Raw genomic sequence first — 20,073 nt, 5'->3', positions numbered from 1 at the left:
CTGCTGCCACGATGCCAAGCTCCAGTCAGAGCCCACCACGGCCTGGCCCAGACAAAGCACAGGAGGACAGCGTATGTAAAGGTAACATTTACTGAGAGATACAGAACTGAGTATTATGAAGGACATACATGGATGGAGACGGCAGCGACACCACTGCAGAGGGCTGCTGGACCCCCTTCCCAGCATGCTGGGGGAAGGAGCCGGACGCTGCCGGACAAGTAACACAATGGAGATAACTGTGGCATATGCATTTGTAACAAACAGACCATCATAACATACATTTCTATGGGATCACATCTAGTGATTATATAAATCCATATAGAGATCGCTGTATAAAAACTTTGTAAAAAATATCTTAAAAAAAGTGTAAAAATGTGCATTCAAAAGCACGGCCGACGCGGACAGCTGGGCTGTAAACATTATACTGAGAGTGTGCTTGTGGGGGGCGCCTGCGCCACCGAGCCCCGACAGGCCTGCCCACCAGACGGGGCCGCGTCAAGTGTTTGCGGTTCTTCGGTTGGGGTTTCCGTGCGGAGTGTGCGCCAGGAGCGGCGGCGGCCTCCGGGGACGGCTCCGGCACGCAGCGGGGCGGGAGTGCTGCAGGCACCGCTCCGCTGTCCCGCCGCCGTCCCTCCTGCCTGCAGGCCCCGCTCCCCACGGACACGCTGAGGGGCTGTGGGGAAGAGAGAAGGCGAAGCGGGAGCTCCTCCCGTGCCTCCTCCTCTCCTCCTCCTCGCAGGACATGCCGCCGTGCCGTGGGTCCCCGGGGCCGCGAGCAGGCCGAAGGGCCGCGATGAGGTATCACAGAGAGGTTGCCCTCGCCCGCGCTGCTAGCCCTGCTCCCGGGTTCAGCCTCAGAGTAGACGGTTGACAGGTTCCCAATCTTCTCTGCCCCCAAATTTGTTTGGTCCATAGTTCCCAAGGAAGCCCACTGGGTCCTGGATGCACCAGGCCTCGGTGCACAGTTCTTCATACAGTACATACATTAGAGACCCTGGAAGACCCTGCGCCACTGTCTCCTCCTCCTGGCCCAGTGCCACCTTCACTTCTTCTCTAGCTGCTCCAGCAGCGGGTTGGCTTCGCTCTCGGGTGTCTTGATGCTGTCCGTCCGCACGATGCAGGTCGGACGGTGCCGGTTCAGCATCAGGATCAGCTGCTGCCTCTCCTGTTTCAGCTCTTCTATCTGGGCCTTCAGCTCCGCGTTCATGAGCTCCAGACGCTCAGACTCCTAACAGGGCAGAAACACAACTGCATGTGACTGCTCCAATGGAACAGATGCAAGAAATATTTGTCCAAAAAGCCACCTCTGCTCAGCGCTGCTCCTCAGCCCTTGCCGCACAGGAGCAGCCTGAGGCCATGCTGAGATACCAGGTTCCTCCGGGCAGTTCCTACCCAACCCGCAGCCAGCTCCTAGGGCTGCACCACAGCGAACACCCTGCCTGGCTGCTTTCCATGGGCTGGAAGGACACCAGGAAACAAACCTGCCTTTTTAAATTTTGAAAGGTTCATCCTGCTGTCAGCAAGGAGCTGCCTTTGTGAAATGGCTCCTTGTCCCAGCCGTGTCATTTGCCTGCATCCCCCCAGCCCTTACAGAAAAGCAGTAAGGTGGTGGGAGCGTTCTTCTGCCTTGGGGTCACGGCCAGAGGGCACCTGGCCTCTGAATGGGGAAACCTCCAGGAATCTGGGCAAAAGGCCCCTGTCCTGGGCCACATTCCCAAGGGTGCTCCTACTCCAGCACACAGAATGGCAGACTATCAGAGCCCTCTTTCCCCATGCCCAGAGCCCACCTCCAGGTCAGGGCACCCACCCGCTGCAGGAACTCTGTCCTCTCCTTCTTCTTGTTACGACATCGCGCTGCTGCTACCTTGTTTTTCTCCCGGCGCCTTTTCCTCCTCTCCTCTTCCTCATCAAGCTGCAACAAGACGGAGAAGCCCAGGTCAGAGCCATCAAGTGGAGGAGGCTGGGAGCCCCTGGCAGCCCCACTGCCGCCCTCACCGGTGGTCACCAGTGACGTGGTCTAACCCTTACAAGGAACCAAACACATCGCTGCCACAGTCTCTAACGTTGATGTGCCTTCAACGCCGGGGCCAAGCCACCGGGCCACCCCAGTAAGGTGGGGACAGGTGCTGCATCTCCGATAAGGACACGGGACACAGCAGTGCCGGTGCTGTTTGCCGTGACTCAGTCGCTCTCTGCTATCTGATTCAAACCGCACAGACCAGGCTAATAAGCCCTATGGGCTGGAAACCCATAATCAAAGTATTTAGGGATATTTACTACAAAGCCTGTGTAAGTGGCCTGTGGCACGCTTACAGCCGAGAACCCAAACCAGTTCCTTCTCCAGAGAACTGTGAGTGCTGGAAAGCCCTGCGAGCTCAGTATCCAGGTGACACCTTGCAGCAGAGCTGTGGGAGAAAAGACCCTTTGGGCCTTTAAGACCCACAAACAATAACCATGAACATCTGGCCTGGGACTCTGGTGATTGAGATGTCAGACTGAACTGCCTTATTCCTATCAGCTGACAGCATACATCTTTTCAAATACAGTGGCAGCAACATTTACTTTATGATCACTTCCACAGTCTACTTGCACCTTCTTCAAGGGCAACTCCAGCCTGCCAAGGCGGCCACATCCTTCCCTTCGTACTTCCCCAGGCCAGCGTGGTTGAGGGACGTATCTCCCAGACAAGCCCCTCGCAGCACACACCATCTGATCAGCCTCGCTGCTCTCACACCTGGGCTTAGGGACCTCATAAGGAGCCAAGAGATCTCCAGCACCACGGGCACGAAGTGGTGGTGGGCGTGGGGACCACCTGAGTATCCTAGACATAGATACATCAGTGGTGCCTGCAGGAAACGAAGGCCACAGGTGCCACCACCCACAGCAAATTGCACAAGCTGCTACCATTTACAGAACCAAAATTCCTCTAATCAAAACATCCCAACGTGATGTGCAAGGACAGAATGAAACGTTGACTGGGCAGAGTTAAGTAAGCTGTATGTCTAGTATTTGGAGGACAATGTCCAAGTTTTATAGCACTAACAGCTTTTGCATCTTCTCTATGTTATTTCCCAAGCATTATACCAAATTTGTGATTTTAAATGGGAGTAAAATATCAAGCAAAGGCAGCACAAGCTACGCAGACTTCCCACAGTGCCAGGCTGCAACCATCCCTCTGCCACAGCAGCTCTATACTTAGCAGAACCAGGATGGGATCTGCACCGACAGCCCCATGTCCCACCAGCTGCCAGCTCTCACTACATGCACACAATGCAGATGTGGTGGGCATTTGCAGAAGTGACCAAGCAGGCTCTAACTCTGTGCTCTGCTGCCTTTTCCCGGAAGAACAGCGACAGCACCAGCCTCACTGTCTCCCTGTGAACTGCCCGACACATTGCCATGCTTAGTTGCTCTTCTCAGTTGGGGTCAAAGAATAAGCGTCCCTTCCCTGTCCCCTTCAGCTTCCCCTACACCCACAGAGGGCCAGGGAAGGGCCATGCCCTTTAGATGGTGCCTACAGGTGCTCAGGGAGAGTGGCTCAGCACAGATAGCAGCAGCCTGAACTCTTGGCTCTGCTTTTTGTTGTCCTACAGCTCCTGCCACTTCAGGAAAGCAGCTTATCTCCTTTCTGCCTCTGTTTCAGTTCAGAAAGGTGACATGGCCCTGGTGCTGGGGGTTAGGACTCGGCTCTGTTACAGGCACGAGGGATGGTAACAGTGCCTCCACCACCCGCTACGTGGGCTTTGTGTGCGCTGCCATGGACAAATACCCCTGTGCCAGGGGAAAAGCTGCCTGTTCCCCGGCTCTGCACAACACATGGCACGCCAGCGCCCAGCCTCCTCAGGCTCCATCTCCCTGCAAGAGGAAAGCAGCTGCAGGCTGCATTGCAAAATTACGCGTGGGTTGCTTCTTGGCTACTCACGGAATAAGCAGCTACTGCTTCAGCTCTCCCAGGCTTTTGCTGCAAAGCCCATGCCAGAGGCAGCTCCATTTGCCATCCTCAACTCCTTGGCTCCACAGGCCGTGCAAGGGAGGAAGAGGCTGCAGGGGAGGCAGCCATCTGGGGGCTGCTGGTGGGGTTCCCCTCGTCTTTCCTCCACATTTCCCTGGAATCTGCAGATCAAGCTGCTACAGAAGTAGCAGACCAGGAGCTTGGGACCACATTTGGCTTTAGATACCAACTCATAACTGCTTTGCCCATGGAGGGACCAATGCCTTCAGCACCTCCCAGGTCTTCTGCTGGCTTCCCACAGCTCCCAGTTCCCAGCTCCATCGTTATGGAGCTGCCAAGCCCCTTCCCAGGTGGGCTCCAGCCGGCCCCCAGCACGGTGTGAGCTGGCAGGACACCACTGGACACAGGGCTTCACTGAAAGGTGCCTGAGGGGCTTGACCACAGCGGTTCTCCCAGCAGGAGTCCACCACAAGGGGTGGGTGTAAAGGATCAGGAACCCTCCCCATGGGTGGGCCTGGATGCTGCTGAGCATTTACCATAAGATTTGGTTGAAACCAAGTGTCAGCACTCATTCAGAGCTCCCTGGAGCTGCTGCTTCATCTGCTTCAGCTCACAGCTCACCACAGACAGCCTCTCACACAGCCAGCACCTCTGCACTGACACCCCTGACAACGCACAACGCGCCATCCTCACACGGCGCTGTCTGAAGAATTCTCCAGCAGGAGCAAGAGGACGGTTCAGTAGGGTTGTTCACCGAACAGTCCTTCTGACAGAAGCCACCACTCTCACCACTTTGGGGCCTCACATTGATGGACTTCCAGCTCCGTTTGCTGGCACTGCTTGACGCAAACAGCACCAGTACAGCAAGGTTCAAGGAGCCAGCCAAAACATGAGGCAAGCACACAAGGAAAACGCCGTGCAAGTGTCTCCCAAGCCCCTGTAACACAATCGTGACGTGACAGCCCGTGGGACCGAGCAGCAGCCGCCCACCATCCCCTCGCCAGGAGCCCCGAGACGAAGCCGAGGCCCCGAGCAGCGGCTGTGCCAGACCCAGCTCCTCAAAGGGGGCTCGAGTTTAGCCGGCTGCCAAAAGCTGTGAGGGACCGGTCACGTCTGGGACAATGTGGCAGGGACAGGGAGGAGGCAGCCAGCAGTGCAGCCGCCAGCAGGCAGCGTGACACGCTGGTTAACCACGCTGCCGACCTCGCTGGCAGGCCGCCCGGGCACAGAGCGACCTGGGCAGCGGTAGGGAACAGCCCCTGCGCCACCAGCGGGGCCGCCCGCAGCCAGCAGCCCCCAGACTCACCTCACTTTTCACGGGCTGGGGCCTCTTCCCAAGCTTCACCTCCAGGAAGTGGAGCGGCGAGATCATGGCCCCGATGTTGCGGATGTCGGCGTACTTCAGCTCCTCGGCGGTCAGGGCGGTGCCAGGCAGTCCCGTCAAGGGGCCGAGCCCAGGCAGCGCGCCGGCCGTCAGCGACGGGTCGGGGATCTGCCCTGGCATCATAGCAGGGGACACGGCTCCGCGGGCTGCAGAGAGAGAGACACGGCCCGTTACTGCCCGCTCGCAACGTGGCACAAAGCCAGCCGACTCCACAGGCCCAGGTAAAGCTGCCGCTCTCCCCCAGGGATGGCAAAGGCAAGGACTGAGCAGAAGTTGGGTGGCAGAAACCAAAATACACAAATCCTGCTGGGATCCACTGGCCTGTAGGTCAGGAAGAAGAAGAGACCTGAGCGGCACAGCACCAGAGAAACAGGAGCTCGGTACAGGGACTGACAGGATCAACAGCGATGTGGTCCCACGGGCTGTTGGTCTTGGCACACCTTTCTCTGGAGTGCCGAAGATCAAGGTTTGCTCTTACTGAGTTTTGATTAACGCGTAGGTATTAGGACGAGAAGAAAACAGCATTGTGAGGGCCGCACCGTGCCTCAGGCTGGCTGCCTGCTGGGCAGGCTGAGCCTGCTGACCGGGGTCGGGGCGCAGCACACGGGGACTGAGGATAAAACAATGAAAAGCTGCTGAGGGAGAAACCTGCCACTGAACAAACATCTCCCAGCACAAACACGAGGAAACAAAGGCTGGAGGGGAGGGGAAGCGGAGCAACGTGCAAAAGGCTTCTGCTATCAGGAGAGAAAAAAAAAATTGGAGCTTGAGAGAGAATAAGATTGGGACAAGCTTTGGCAAGTCGCTTATAGGCAGAAGAAAGGGAGTTACCAGGAAACGTGCAGAACAACTGGCTAAGAGATACAGAAATAAAGTTAGACCTAAACTGAGAAGCCTGTAGAGCTGGCGCTGTCCTATCAGCCAAAAAGCAGAGGGAGCAGGTGGCTGTCGGCTACCACATAAGCACGTCTCTGCTTGCGTAACAGCCCTGGGACACTCTCTAGCGACCCAGTTACAACACGCGGAGTCACCTTCTGTCCACGCAGCCACCATCCCCCCGCCCCGAACACAACCACACGTCGCTGCGCCGCTCTGCCCAGCCGGACCGGTCCCAGCACCCACGGGGAGCCTGGGGGCGGCCAGCCCATCCCAACCCGTGTCAGGAGGCACCCCAAAGGGGGAGAGGGGCTGCAAGCTGGCAGCACCCGCTGCCGGAGCCAGGAGACGCATGAGGTGAGGGGTAACGTGTGCTCGCCCTGCTCCTTCCCAAGCATCCACTCTCTCACGCTGAGAGACAGGGCAAGGGGTGTTGCAGATTTTTGGTCCAGGCGGTACGGCTGTGCTAAGTGCAGGCACACAGACGTTAACAAGCCAGCTGCCACGGCTGCCCAGTACTAGCCATCCCAGGTGACAGATCTGTCACCACCAGACTGCGAACGTGCGCGGAGCCGAGCGTGGGATAGGAGTGACGGATCACTGAGTCGCACAGGGACCTCTAGAGGTCACCTAGTCCAACCCCCTGCTCACGCAGGGTCACCAAGTGCAAGTCAAAGTCTTAACCATGACAAGCAGAGAAGCTAAGGACTTCTTGGCACTGGCATGTCTCTCTGCCCAGGAGATTATTTGATGTGTTAGTTAATGTCAGGGAACAGGAGATGAGCAGTGAGGGGGAAGGAAAGCCAATCATACAGGTTAGTCCAGACCAGAGAGGCAAACAAAAGCTTCCACAGCTCCCAGCACGAGTGCTGTGCAAGCCGTCCTGATGTGACAGACCAAGGGATTTGCATCAGGGAGCACCTACAAGCTGCAATATGCCGTGAGCTGCCATACACTCTAACCTGCCACCGAGACCCAGGTGTCAGTGTGAGCTGTCCCAAGGCAGAGTGTGCTCGGCAGACAGCAGTGGTAACCAGCAGGACTTGAGAAAGAGCGTGGAAAGCAAATGCAGCACCACCATGACCGTACAGAGGCAGTGACATGCAGCGAGCAGGAAGCAAGCCCTCTGCTGCGGTCATCTTTCAGGAGGAGAGACGAGAAAGGGGAGGGCAAGCCAGAGCTCACAGCGCTGGTATGCAGGGGGAGGATGCTGGGCTGGGGGGAGATGACCTGCACAAGGACATAGCAGCCTGAAAAGGAGCAAAGACAGGAGAGATGAGTAACTTCTGAAGGGAAGTGATGCTACCTGATGAAATGGACTCCTGCCCGTCTGACGATAAAAGGGAAAAAATTTGGTAGTGACACTTGACCTCAGAAGAGACCACACGTCAACTCAGTGAGATTGCAGAGCACTAAAACCATGCAAAGCGTTTATTCTCCCAGAGCAATCCCCAAAGCGGACAGCTGTAGCTCCACGTTGCGGAGGTTGCGCTGCATGGTGCCAGCAGTGCTCTGAGGCTGCAGCCACCTCCCTTCCCTGCCGTCCAGGCCTTACACAGCAAAGATACCCAGAAACCAGGCACCGTCCTGCCCTAGTCTGTGCTCCAGTTCGGAAAACACAAGCAGGTATTGCCTAAATCCCTACCATCTTCCTTAGAAACTGTCCCACCCCACAGGCCAGTGAGGTGGCACGGCAAAGGGGAGGGGACCTTCCCCGGACACATTGCCACAGGATAGAGCAGCGGAGTTATCTCACACTGCCGTGTGGGGATAACTGCATGCACTGCATCACGAGCCCATTCCCAGCCACCACCAGTGAGGTGACACACGGTGGCACTGGGAAGAGGCCCGCTGAAAGCACCGCAGCCGGGGCCAGCTCCTGCACACCCCCAGCAGCAGCCCCATGGACATCCACCCCAAGCTTGAACAGCCGGGGCATAATGAAACACTAGGACTCCGTGGCAGAGGTATACGAACACCCTGAAGCCTCCTTCCTGCAAATACTGTGAGCTGCACTGGCACACACTAATTTGGGGCCTTGGCCCACCCTTTCGTATGGTTCAGGCTGGGACCTGACTCAAGCCCACTGCTGGATGCTTAAATTCATTTTTGATTTGGGGAACCTGGTTTTAACTCACTGTTTTACATCACGACAGCAACTGTACCTATGTGCCGGGCTGGACAGTCCAGGTACTCAGCTACAGAGAATTCATGGTCAATATAATTTATGAAATAAGGAGGGAAAAGAATTTTTTTTTCCTCCAGGCTATGGGACTACCTGACCACTGAGTGCCACCCTGCACTCCAGCTCTGAGTAGCTACCCAGGGAAAGCTTGCCAAGGATTTGAGAAAACGTTGTGCTTTATCTCATCCACCTTTTCGCTCTGCATCTTTGGTCTGGTGGCTTAATGTGCCTTGAAGGAGCCTGAGTGAAGGAGCTGTCCCAGTACCTATTTTGCTCTATAAACTTATCCTGAGCCCAGTTACTGCATGGGCAAGCCCACATCACACATGCATCATCTTAAACTAAATCTAAAGCAGTTCAAACCAAAGCACGAGGAGCCACCTGGAAGAAGGTGAGCCTGCACATTAGGACGAGCTGAGAATTAGGCGAGAAGGAAGGCTCCTCCAAATGAGGTCCTGCTCAGGGGTCAGGAAGCTCAGGAGCACACTGAGAACTGCCAAGAGTCAAGTTGTTAGACCTTGGAGGGGAATGTAAACCATTTCCAGCAGAGCTGTAACCGCAAGAACAAGGGAATGAGGAGAGATGCCACCCCTCTCAGAGCAGGGTGCAGGGAGCATTAATCCAGCCCAGTCCCTGAAGCGCCACAGCTGCAGGCACCATCACTGCCGATCACAGGGACTCTCATGTCCAACTACTTCTGTTCCCAGGTACCCAAGACCCAAATACTTTCACCTGCTTTCCTGCATAACACTACAGGTAAGAAATTGTACTTTGATCATGTTAAAAATGCCAAAGTATGTCACTTTATTTAATATTTAGCCTTATTCCTGAGGCCATTACTCTGGAAGACACCAACATGCCTGCCTAGAGCTCCAGCATATTTCTACCACATTTGCACATTAGGGCAGAAATAACTTTGAGGTGCAAGATCTGAGTTTGACCTTTAAGTTGCAGCTTTTCAATAGCCAGATCTTGCTGGAAGTGGTGAATACAGCTGGTGCATTGCCAATTTGTAATTCCTCCCTGGATATTCCCTTGCAGTGTTTGTTATTTCTAAGGAACGGGAACCAACTCACCTCTGATTCCTTCGCTTTCTAACACCATGCTTTAGCTAGAATTCTTATTAGATTTGTTCTTTTCATAGCTGGTTATTAACACAAACTTTTTTTTTCCTCTTCAGCGCCAGGCAGTCTTTCAGTGACTCCTTACATGAGCTGAAAGAAGTTGCATCTTCAGTAAAACCTAGCTTTCCGGTGTCCTACTGCAGAACCACACAATCCCTGCATTGTATCAGCTATGCTTCTTCACATAATGAAGCCAACAGCAAAGCAAAGCAGTAAGGGGAAAGAGAATGTGTAGTCTTCCATCTGACACTGGTATCTGCATGACGCCAGCTGCTCCAGTTTACATTCCCTGTAGCTGTGCGTTCTGCACTGACGCTATTCATCATTTTGTGCCACAACATCTCAAGATGCTCCACAGTGAATTATGAGACAGAGGAGGCTTTCTTAAAACTTCAGCTCAGCGATGCACAGCTTGTGTCATTCAATGCTCTCTTCAGCAACTAACCTTACAGCAAAAGTCTGGTCAACACGTGATTTCACGGGTCAAAACCCAGTTTGTACTTCTTCAGCTTTGCTCCTACCCTCCCCTTGTTCTGGGTAAGCACTGGAACACAAGACTTGACCTTTTGCCAAAATGTCTGTAAACCCTCCTAATTATTGCAGTCACTTTTGCATCCTCGCTCTGGAACTGCAGGTCTCAGACCTGCAGTCTGCTGGCAAGCTCAGTTATTTTATCTGCAGTCTCATCTCCAAAAAGCTGACAACAGTACGGCTTCCTTTTCTCACCTTTTTGCTGCATCTTTCACAGCAGTGACGAGTGGTTCTGTCCTTTGTCCCCCAACCACGTCTTTATGGTCAATGGTCTGTGACACTGGCTCACTTAATGTTTTATCAAAGACAGCATGGAGTACTCCTTGTTTTTCTCCTGTTGCTGGGGTCTGCTCTTTTCCAGAGCCAGCTGCCTAGTGGGAAGAAGCTTTACTGAGCTGTTACTGACCCACACATTTGCTCAGCTTCGCTGTCCCTGCATATGCTCCTGTTCTTTTTCTTACACTTTGTCTTTATTTCCTCGTGGTTTTGTTGTTGTTGTTGCTTTGTTTTCCATACTGACTTTGCTGTTGCTTTTTCTGGGGACTCTGAGTTCATTGTTGTTTTTTTTCCTTTTTCTGAGGTAGCTGATGTTTGCGCAGCAGTTACTGCATAAATCTAACGTGCGTAGGCATAATCCACGTAGCCCAGGGTCCCTGGGGGCTTGTATTCTGGTTGCTAGCCTATATTCATGCCCCTCCTGCCACCTCTTCAGTGCTATTCTTACCCACAGACTAAAACCAGCACAGGAATGCCTACCTGTGCTGAAGTCACACATTCATTTCCCTGTGCAGAAGCTCCCTTAGTTTGTACCTGCTATTCCCCCAGGAGCATCCTCTGCATCCTCACTTAGCCCAGTGCGCCGTTTGCTTCTTTATAAGCCAGATGCAGTTGCTGCTTTGTCAACAGCACCATCCTACAGCGAAGACCACAACATCTCAAAGCAGCTTCTGACAGACACCCTTCACTTCACTTTAAATTGCCATTGCTGCCTTATCTGTGCTGCCAGCTTCCTTGGTGAGAGTGGGAGCTGTTTACAACCTTATTTTCAGTTTCTGGTTAAAGTGCTGGCTATAAATCACGGTTTCTTCCAGCACAAGCTCTGTCACACGCTCTGACATCTGCAGTGGTTGACCCCAGCACCCTTCTGATGCTCAGAGAGACCGTCTGGCACCTATTGCCAGCCAGGGGGGTTTGCTACTGTAAATATCCGCCTGTCTCTCTTTTTTTCCAGGCTAACAAGCAGTGGCATAAGGCAGTCTGTCCCGGCAGCCCTTCTCCACGCTGCCTGCAGAACCAAGGCCCTGCCTGCCTGTTGTTCTGCCACACCAGGCCCGACCTGGGTGCCTGCCATTACTTGTCAGCTGCCACGCATCGGAGCGCTGCCAAAGCCTGCAACCTACCGTACGAAGCTATCTTTGATCTCTTCATCAGTACGTTAGCACTTAGCATACTGTTGCCATTTGTTCGTGCAGTCCTGGAGCCCTGGGCTCTAAGTCAGCCCATCATCTGTTCATGGCCAACAAGCAAGAATTCTGCTTTGGAGATCAGAAGTAACACTGCCATCCATGAGAAGCTAATTTTGGTCCCTTAGAATTTATTACAGCTTAACCATCCTTTTTTACTTTTGTTTTTAGCTCCTGGCTATCAGGTTTGCTCAGTCTGTATGCTCTACACCGCATCTTTCCAGTTCCTTCTCATTGGCAGAAGGATGATTTATATGAAAGCCCTTTCCTGACATGCCCGACTTCTCATGCCTCAAGAATGTAACTTTCTAAACAAAGACAGGGCAATTGGCTATCACTTGTTTTCTGAAGCACGGAGCCACTTGCTTTCTCCCCATCTGGACTTTTCTGGCTAGGGGGCTGCAGGGGGCTGCGGGTCAGTGGAGCCCACAAACATTATTCCACGTCAAGGTTCAGCACCCCACGAACGCTGTGTTAACACCACCACGCTGAAGGCAGAAAGCCACACCTCGTATGCCCAGTGCCAAAAGTACCTGAACATGCAATAACTTTTTTTTCCCCCGTTTTCTAAAATGTGATATGCTCCCATTCCCAGGCAGCAGCCACCAGCTCTAAACGCCAGATGCACCTAGTTGGAAGTAGCTCCTTACAGCAGGTCACTCTGTAACCTATCCAGCTTCTTCTGCTCTGTATTTTTAAGAGCAGTTACTTCCAGTGCCAAAGGCCACGCCGATCAGTATCAAAGTTATTTGCCAACCATCAAAACACAGCAACAGCCGAGCCCTTTGGTTGTAACCCGTCCTTCAGATACCCGTGCAGCAGCGCTGGCAAACATGGACTTTAACATGCGCTGTGCATTTATTCATTCATCTGCTGAACCCGTGGGCGCGCAGCCCAACACCTGCAGTGCACTGAGGCGCTGTAGTGACACCCACTGGGATTAAACTGTGCATGCCCCTCCTTCAGCAAGGACGCAGTACTGCTTAGTGCTACATGGCATTTGGGGAGGTTGCCCCTTGTCTAAAGACCAGTTTAAGGTCTCACCGCGTGGCTTACCAGGTGTGCTGAGCTGCCGCGTGCCACCTCTGCATGGCAGACACCACGGGGCCTCACTTACTGCCACTCCACTTCCATCCCATGAGGTTTGCAGCCAGCTCCTGCAACCAAGGGCAAAGAAGAGCCCTTCCCACAGCCACCCCCAGCTGCCCCTCCTGTCCCTTCTCTCCCACGGGCAACGCGGTGGACAAAGAGCTGCCAGGTTTGTGAGCACCCTTCCACATAGTGTCCCGGCCCAGGTCCCTGAGCTCCACCAAGAGGGCTGCAGGGCCACGATGCTGAAGAGAGGAAGGAGCTCTGGAGGAGGAGATCCTCAGGAGATGGAAGTCTAGACTGATTTCTTGAGTGGGAGCAGCCTGGCTCAGCCCTGGATGTCTGGTTTCACACAGATGGCAGGAAGAACGCCCGAGCCGCTCACAGCGAGAAGGCTGCGAGGAGCACTCTGAGCGCAGGAACGCGGAGAGCCCTGCTGCTTCCCTCCTCTCCTCCACCAGGGAGGCACCCAGCTCCTGACGCTGCACCCAAGGGGCAGCCCACAGCAGGCAGCCTCCCCGGGGCACACGTGCAGCCCCCGCCAGCTGAGTGGCGCCACCACACACCTGCCTGTCTGCTGCTTTGGATTCTTATTGCCATTACGAGAAGGCAAGAAATCAGTCCTCAACTTTAGAAATAACCCCCTCTTTGCCATCAGCAAAGCAGTCAGCTCACAGTCCTCCTCCTTCCCCCAGCATTTTCCCCCGTGCCTTCGCAGGGCAGCAAAAAGCTCCAGTTTAGCACCACACTACCCCTAGCACTGCAACGCAGCACCTTCAAGCAACCTGTAACAGCAGGGGTCTGTACAGCACCCAGCATAGCCAAGGCTCCTCGCAGCTACTGCATTAAGAGATTGCCGTTAATTACGGCTTTGGCATGGAGCGTGGCAGACATTTAATAACGCTGCACCACTCACCGGACGGCAGCACCGAACAGGAAGGTAGCAGCGACCCTATTCCTGCCCACAGCAGTTCAGATGGACTTGGGGAGGAGGGAATGTGCTGATCTGAGCTAGGCTGCAGCTCAGGCACTGAGGTTAACAACTGACTTGTTAAAATCCCCCAGGACCTTCCACGGCCGCATGTGGTCAGGGCTGGAATCTTCTTCAAGAAGACAGCCCTCCCCTGGCACAGAGCTCCAACCTCAGGGGCAAGGGTGGCCTCAGAGATGAGAGACCCCCCTAAAAACTCCTCAGAATTGTGCCCTGAATGCCAGGGTCATCCACAAAGACCTCTAAACCATATAAAGACCAGCTCTGGCTAGCTTGCAGCAGCCCCGCTCAGCTGAGAGGCCCATACAGACCTTCAGCTCCCAGGCTGCATGCTAAATAGCCTGCAGGGTTTGGACTGACGCTCTGGGCAGTCCATGCAATGGAGAAACCCATGCCAGCAGCCAAAGGCAGATGGCACCAGGCTTGCCGTGCCCGCTCCTTGCGGCACAGGCACTGCGGGACACGTGCAGGCTGCCACACACCACGGCTTGTTCTTGGGGGAGCTGGGGCCAGGTCAACGGGGCACGGCCCACCGCAGTGAAAAGAGTTTCTGGGCAGCTTCAGGCTCTCAAGACACTGCGTGCTGCCCACTACCTGACCAGGCAGAGCAGATGAAGTAGCAAACGCCAGCACGGGGAAGGAGAGCGCACGGCAGATGCTCGGCGCTGCCCGCTCTCGCACAGCCCAGCTGGGCACGCTGCTGAGGTGGAGGGGATATCTACTCCTCCTCGGCCAGGGCCACAGCAGAGACCTTGGCATCCTGTAAGGAGGGAAGTGCTCAGCTGTAACGAGGAGGGAGAAGCAGCCGCAGTGGGCAGAGGGAGCAGCAACCTGCCGTGAGCTCCGGCCGCCCCGAGAAATGGCAGAGACCCGAGGAGCACAGCAGCCAATCTCCGCCTGACACAGGGACGGCTCCGACGGCAGCTCCCGCACCCACCCACTCGTCCCCCAGATGGGCAGGCTTCTTTCCTTCCCTTTTTGAATCACCAGGAGTCATCCTGAGGATGTGAACTCCAACAATTGGCATTCCCAGATGTCCCCGTGAAAGCGGTAACCGCCAAATTCCCAGCGCGGGCTCCGGCACCGGCCTCCAGATAGAGGTTTTCATGCGAGTTCTCCTGAAACCAGCTAAAAAATCCTGCTCCGAGCTGCTGAAGCATTTGTTTCTGCTGAGCTCTCGGAGTCCAAACACACGCGCACACACACACAGTTTGGCAGTGGTTGTGTTCCAGGGCTGGTAATACAAGCCATGCAGCAGGCTGCCAAGACAAGCAACAGAACGAGCCAGGCCCCGTTTCATTGGCCACCATACGCTGCATATGGCCCTGGAAGCAGCCAGCGCAGTGTTCTCACCCTCCTTGAAGGCATAGGAGACCCTGTGTTTTCAAATACACCTCCACAGGGCCTTCATTAAAGGAAAATGGAAACATAATGTGGCTCTTGCTCTCTTGGTATTTCTCCCTTTCCCCCAGTTTGCTCTCAAACCTATTTCCCTACCATGGAAAAAAAAAAAAAAAAAAAAGAAAAAAAAAAAGCAAAGTGCCTCCCGGAGCAGCCCGTGCAGAAGAATGCAACTTCCACTCGGCCCCACGCCTGGCTGCCCCTGCGGGCTCGGCACGGGGCGGCGGGGGGTCCCGGGGGCCCCTCTCCTCCCGGCACCCCGCACGCACCCCAGACCCCCGGCACGGGGAGCAGGGAGCCCCGCAGCCCCCCACCTGCGCACCCCGCGGACAGGTGGAGCGCGGCTCGGCCGCCCCTCCCCGCAACCCCCCCCGCACCCCCAGAAGGACCGGGGGGCTCCGATCCGCTCCCCGGGGCCCTATCCCCGCACCCCCCAGCCCACCGCGGCGACCCCGGCCGCCTGTTCCCGGCCTCCTCCCCCCCGCCCACCGCCGGCCCCGCCGCGCCCGCACCCACCGTGCACGGGGAGCGGGCCGCCGGGGTGCCCGCGGGGCCCGGCCGCAGGGGCCGGCAGCGGGCTGCGGGCTCAGCCCCGCCGCCGCCCGGCTCGGCTCGGCTCGGCTCCGCTGCCCCGGCCGCCTCCCGCCGGTCCCGGTCCCGGTCCCCGCCGGGGCGCCTCGGCCCCCCGCCGCCCCGGTGCGCGCCTCCCGCGGGCTGTGGCGGGCGGCGGGGTGGGTTGCATCAGCCCCGGTTATATAGCGGCCCCTGGGCTGCGGGGAGGGGTCGGGAATGCGGAACCGGCCGGGCTGCCAGCGCCACACGTCAGGGAGGGCGGGCGGGCGAGCGGGGCCGCGGGGCGGGGAGCGCCGAGGTGGGGTGGCACCGGCACCGGCACCGGCACCGGCACCGGCACCGGCACACCCCCCCCCGGCACCCCGCAGTGCCCGGCCGGGGAGGCGGAGGACAGCAAGGGCGGCCCTGGCGGCCCCCCAGCGGCCTCTCTCTCCCCCCTGCCCGGTCACAGCGGTGAAGCCCAGGGCTGCCGGCCCTGCACCCACCGGCCCCTCACCGGGATGAAGCTGGGGGAGAGGAAACTGAGGGGTTCGGGGAGCCCCCGCCCAGCTGCTTTGGGCTCCTTCCCGTCTTGTCGCTGGGGTGTCCCGGGGGGACGTTGCCCGAGGCACCTCCCCGGCCTCGTGCCCTAGCACTGAGATGGCAGGTGAAGACTGCGGGCTTCCTGATAACTTATTTGCATGGATTTGAATCGTTTCCTTCCTCTTTTCCTCTTAACATCGGCCCCTTCCCGCCTGCCAAAGTGTTGTGGAAGCGCAGCTCTGCAGGGCCGCGCAGGACCTGCTGCAGGTACTGGATGCGCCGCCGCCGCCGCTGCTGCCACAGCAGCTCCGCTCCAGGACAAAACGCCTTTTCCTCTGGGAAGGAGAAACAGGGCAGCAGCTGGGGAAGCTGCCCCGCCGAGCCCCCACGAGTCCGCGCACAAAGTAAAGGGGGGAAGCGATGGGAGGTGTCCCCCAAAGGGGGTGAGCCACAGCGAGCAAACTCCTCGGACGCCTCTTGTGCGCCTGCGGGCCCCACGCGCAGGTCGTTGCAGACCGAGGAGTCTGACAGAGCTGGGCACTCCTGCCAGCTCCTTGCCCCGTCCTTCCCACCATCCACCCCACCTCGTTTTCCTCCTCCTGGCTCGCCAGCCATTGTTTCTTTCCAGCGTTCACGGAGTCCATTTCTTTTCACCGCTGGCAGTTCATGCTGTTCATCACCCGCAGGCTCCCACCACCCGTGCGGCCCCGCTCTCCCCACCTCTGTCTGAGCAGGAACAGGGCACCAGAGCCACCGTGTTCCACATGGGATGTTCCTTGCCCAAGCTTTCCCCCAGGACACAGCCTGGTTCTGCAGGACACCGCACGTGTGCCTTCCTCCCCACTCTCCTCGTGCTGGTAGCCTTTTATCTTTTTGTTTCCAGAGAGGCAGAACACTTTCTGCACACCTTTGCATCCAACCCCAACGTTTCATTAATCTTGGCACCTCATCCCAGGGGGGAGGGCGACGTGCACGCAGGAATGTATTTTTCCCATACGCATTCCTTCCCCTTCCTATATCAGATAGGACAGATTTTTGCAGTGCCTTGAGCTGGAAGGAGCCCAGTGTGGTTGACAAACAATCTCTCTCCAGCAATTCACACGCAGCTGCCTTCAGGGCAGACCACAGCAGCTCCCCTGCAACTGCTGCATCCCAAGGGGAAGGAGAGGGAAAAGCACGGGGATTTCAGAGGAGGCTGATGGCCTGGCTGGGCCACCCAGGGCAGCACGGTTCCTCCTGCCCCCGGAGGCGGTGGGAAAGTGCCATTTTCCCCCCTCATTTTGGGGCTGGAAGACAGTTTCTTCAATTTTTCTAGTGGGCAGAGCTGAGACATCTCACTGCAGCGCAGATATGTATGGCCCCAGCCTCGCGTGCTGGCCTCTTCATCGCTGCTCTTTCCCCCCAGCCAGCCCCGATTCCCTGATTCCCCTCTGCAGGTCCTGGTGGCAGCTGAGCCTCCGTCATGATGACAATCTGAGTTATTCCTGTGATTTTTTACTCTTAACTATTCAAGGGCTAGTTCCAGGGAAGCATCCTTGCCCAGGACAGTGCTTACGCACATGCTTAGAGGGACAAACTTGCATCATTCTTTCTCGAGTTGGGAACTCTCGTCTCACAGGGGAATTTTCCTCGTTCTTGCAGCCACTTGTGCTTGAACTGTTCTTTTCCCAAAGTGGGTTTTGCTTCATGTAAACACAAAACATGTTTACTTTTCAGATACGGTTTCACTTGGGCTAGAAAAGGCATAAGAATTCATTGAGAATTTGTGGCTTCAGTGGGTAAAAGTGAACAGCAAAGTCTCCGGCAAACAGACTGCTTGCCGAAGGATGCAGAGCGCTCGGGTAAACACGGCCGTCCTACCGGGGCTGGTCAGTCTTGCCACTGCTGTGGAAACATGTGCTGACAAAGACAAATTAACCAAGTGGGAATGGCAGCATCTGCAACGGAGACAGGAGAGGCTGGGGGAAAAAAAGCACAAGTTCCACTGCACGAAATATAAAAAGCTGTCAAGCACATCGCCGCTTGGAAGACGGCTTTCTCCTCACACGGAAGGGGCGATGTGCATATTTCTGTTCAAAATGAAGTGTGCAGAAGGTGAAGGCTCATGGGTGTGGAAACACAGCCCAGCAGCACAACACGGGGGCCAAAAAGTTATCAGGAACAGCGCGAACTCTAGAGCACAGCAGAGCTGCACCAGCACGGGGGGTTGATTGCAAAGGAGTCGCTCTCAGCCCCTGGGGAAATCTTTGCTTTGTGCCTTCACCATTTTTTCCCCTCTCCTCCCGACTGCCTGCTGGCTGTCTCGCAGTGGGACTGGGTGCTCTGGGGCAGGCCCATGTCCTCCGAAGCTGGCCAAGGGAGGCAGAGCCGGTCCCAGTCCATTTTGGCAAGTTTCTCAGCATAACTCTGTTTGTTACTGCTCTCTCTGCGGCACAACGATGACAGCAGTGAGGAGGCTCCTGATGGTCACCGACATTTAGTGTGCCATGTCCTCCAAGAGCACTGAAAGCACATTTAAGACCCCAGTAATAACAGCCCTTTCGCACCCTCCTGACACCACCATCAATGGAGATGATCTAGCGAGAGCCTCACTCACTGGGACACGCGTGTCCTTGTCACATCCCCAAGCACAGTTTTACACGCTTGGTGTTAATTCTGAACCTTCATCTAATCAGGACGCTAGCTGCTCCAGTTCATCCCCTTTCCATAACCTCTGTAGGGCTGACAAGCACAGCAACACGCACGTGGGACACGCATGGACAGACACAAGCGCACACTGACGTCCTGTGTGTAAAATTCCCTTGGCATGGCCTCTCTGTGCAGGGCTGATGAGGGTACGTGGCTCAGAGAGCTGTGCTGTGGCTCTCTTTAACCCGGATTCCTTGGACGGGCTCCTTGCTCCCGCACCGGCCATCTAACATTTGCTACATGAAGCGGCGCTTTTCATCTGTCACCCGTCTCCTAAATCACCCAAATCCTCGTAAACTTGCTTCCCATGCTCCCAGCTCCTTGCTTTGCCTTCAGCGTTAGGATCATCTGCTAGCCTGATGGACAGCACCACAAACCATCTGCTGAACGACGGGTCCTAGGAGGTCCTACAGCCTTTTCTGGCTGCCCTTCAGCCACTTCTGGCTGTGCATTGCACCGTCCCCACCGGCCACATTCATTTCTGATTGAGCTGTTCCCTTCACCCAACCCTATCTAGTGTCTAATCTGATTATTTTTTTCTTAATTTTATTTTTTAAAGTTACTCCCAGTCACTTTGCAGAATGGGGCTGGGGATCAGAAAGACGAATCACACAAGCAGTAGGCGCAAGAGGATGGCACACTGTCCCCAGGTCACCACTGGGAAGTTTTTGGGGAAAGTGGTGAGGTCGGGGCTGGAGATGGTCAGTGCTGAGCCCACAGGGGTCAGACATCGCCCTGAGGGACACGGACTGTCAGGCTGATTGATCCCCAAGCTGCTTGTTTATAAAAACAGGGCTGATTAGATACCAGGGCTGGCAAATGTTGTCTAAGAGCCTGCCTCTGGCAGGGCTGGATCCTTCAGTTAAATAATCGTTGTTGGACAGTTGTGGAATAACCTCTCCAGAGAGGAATTTCCTTCTTATCTTTGTCAGCTAGGCATTGGCTTAGACTTTGAAGTATATAGCCTCTCCTAAAAAAGTTATAGTCCCATCCAACTCATATCCTATTACCATTTATCTTCTCTGTAAACTCAAATGCTGTGTTTCTTGCAACCTCTGCTCACATGGAAGTGTTTTCATCCTCCTAATAGCTTTCGTTATCTGCCTGTATCTCCCCTATTTTTCCCAGCATGGGTGTTGAGAAGCATACAGAGAATTATCCCCAACGAAGGTGCATCCCAGGCTCCCCGAGTGGCTCTGCGGTAACGTCTGGATTAGCTTCCATCCGACTATAAAACCATCCCTGCATGGTTCCCAGGCATGAACCACTCTGAGCCTTCGGGGCCTTTGGCTTC

General features: G+C 55.7%; 1 protein-coding gene across 4 annotated transcripts; it reads right to left on the bottom strand.

The window, feature by feature from the left end:
• Positions 1–75: 75 nt before the first annotated feature.
• Positions 76–15,719, bottom strand: JDP2 (Jun dimerization protein 2). Of its 4 annotated transcripts, none has more exons than XM_080595569.1 (4): positions 15,665–15,719; positions 5,259–5,516; positions 1,808–1,912; positions 76–1,228 (listed from the first exon to the last, which is right to left on the bottom strand). In XM_080595569.1, exons 2-4 carry the CDS (start codon positions 5,457–5,459, stop codon positions 1,043–1,045), a joined length of 492 nt encoding a protein of 163 aa, XP_080451695.1. In that variant the 5' UTR covers positions 5,460–5,516; positions 15,665–15,719; the 3' UTR covers positions 76–1,042. The 4 variants fall into 4 exon arrangements, with proteins under 4 accessions (XP_080451695.1, XP_080451698.1, XP_080451697.1 ...); XM_080595572.1 differs by having other exon boundaries at positions 5,259–5,509; positions 15,665–15,715; XM_080595571.1 differs by having other exon boundaries at positions 5,259–5,482; positions 15,513–15,674.
• Between the last annotated feature and the right edge of the window lie 4,354 nt (positions 15,720–20,073).

This window comes from Anser brachyrhynchus, assembly GCF_964034855.1.
Source record: "Anser brachyrhynchus genome assembly, chromosome: 5".
NCBI lineage: Eukaryota > Metazoa > Chordata > Aves > Anseriformes > Anatidae > Anser > Anser brachyrhynchus.
Note: the sequence above shows the minus strand (reverse complement) of the source record. Positions and strands in the feature narration are given on the sequence as shown.

Coding starts and splice junctions, on each gene's coding strand:
- JDP2 (XM_080595570.1), bottom strand. Junction 1,913..5,258: donor CCCAGCCCGTGAAAAGTGAG/GTGAGTCTGGGG, acceptor GTCTTGTTGCAG/CTTGATGAGGAAGAGGAGAG. Junction 1,229..1,807: donor GGACAGAGTTCCTGCAGCGG/GTGGGTGCCCTG, acceptor CTGCCCTGTTAG/GAGTCTGAGCGTCTGGAGCT.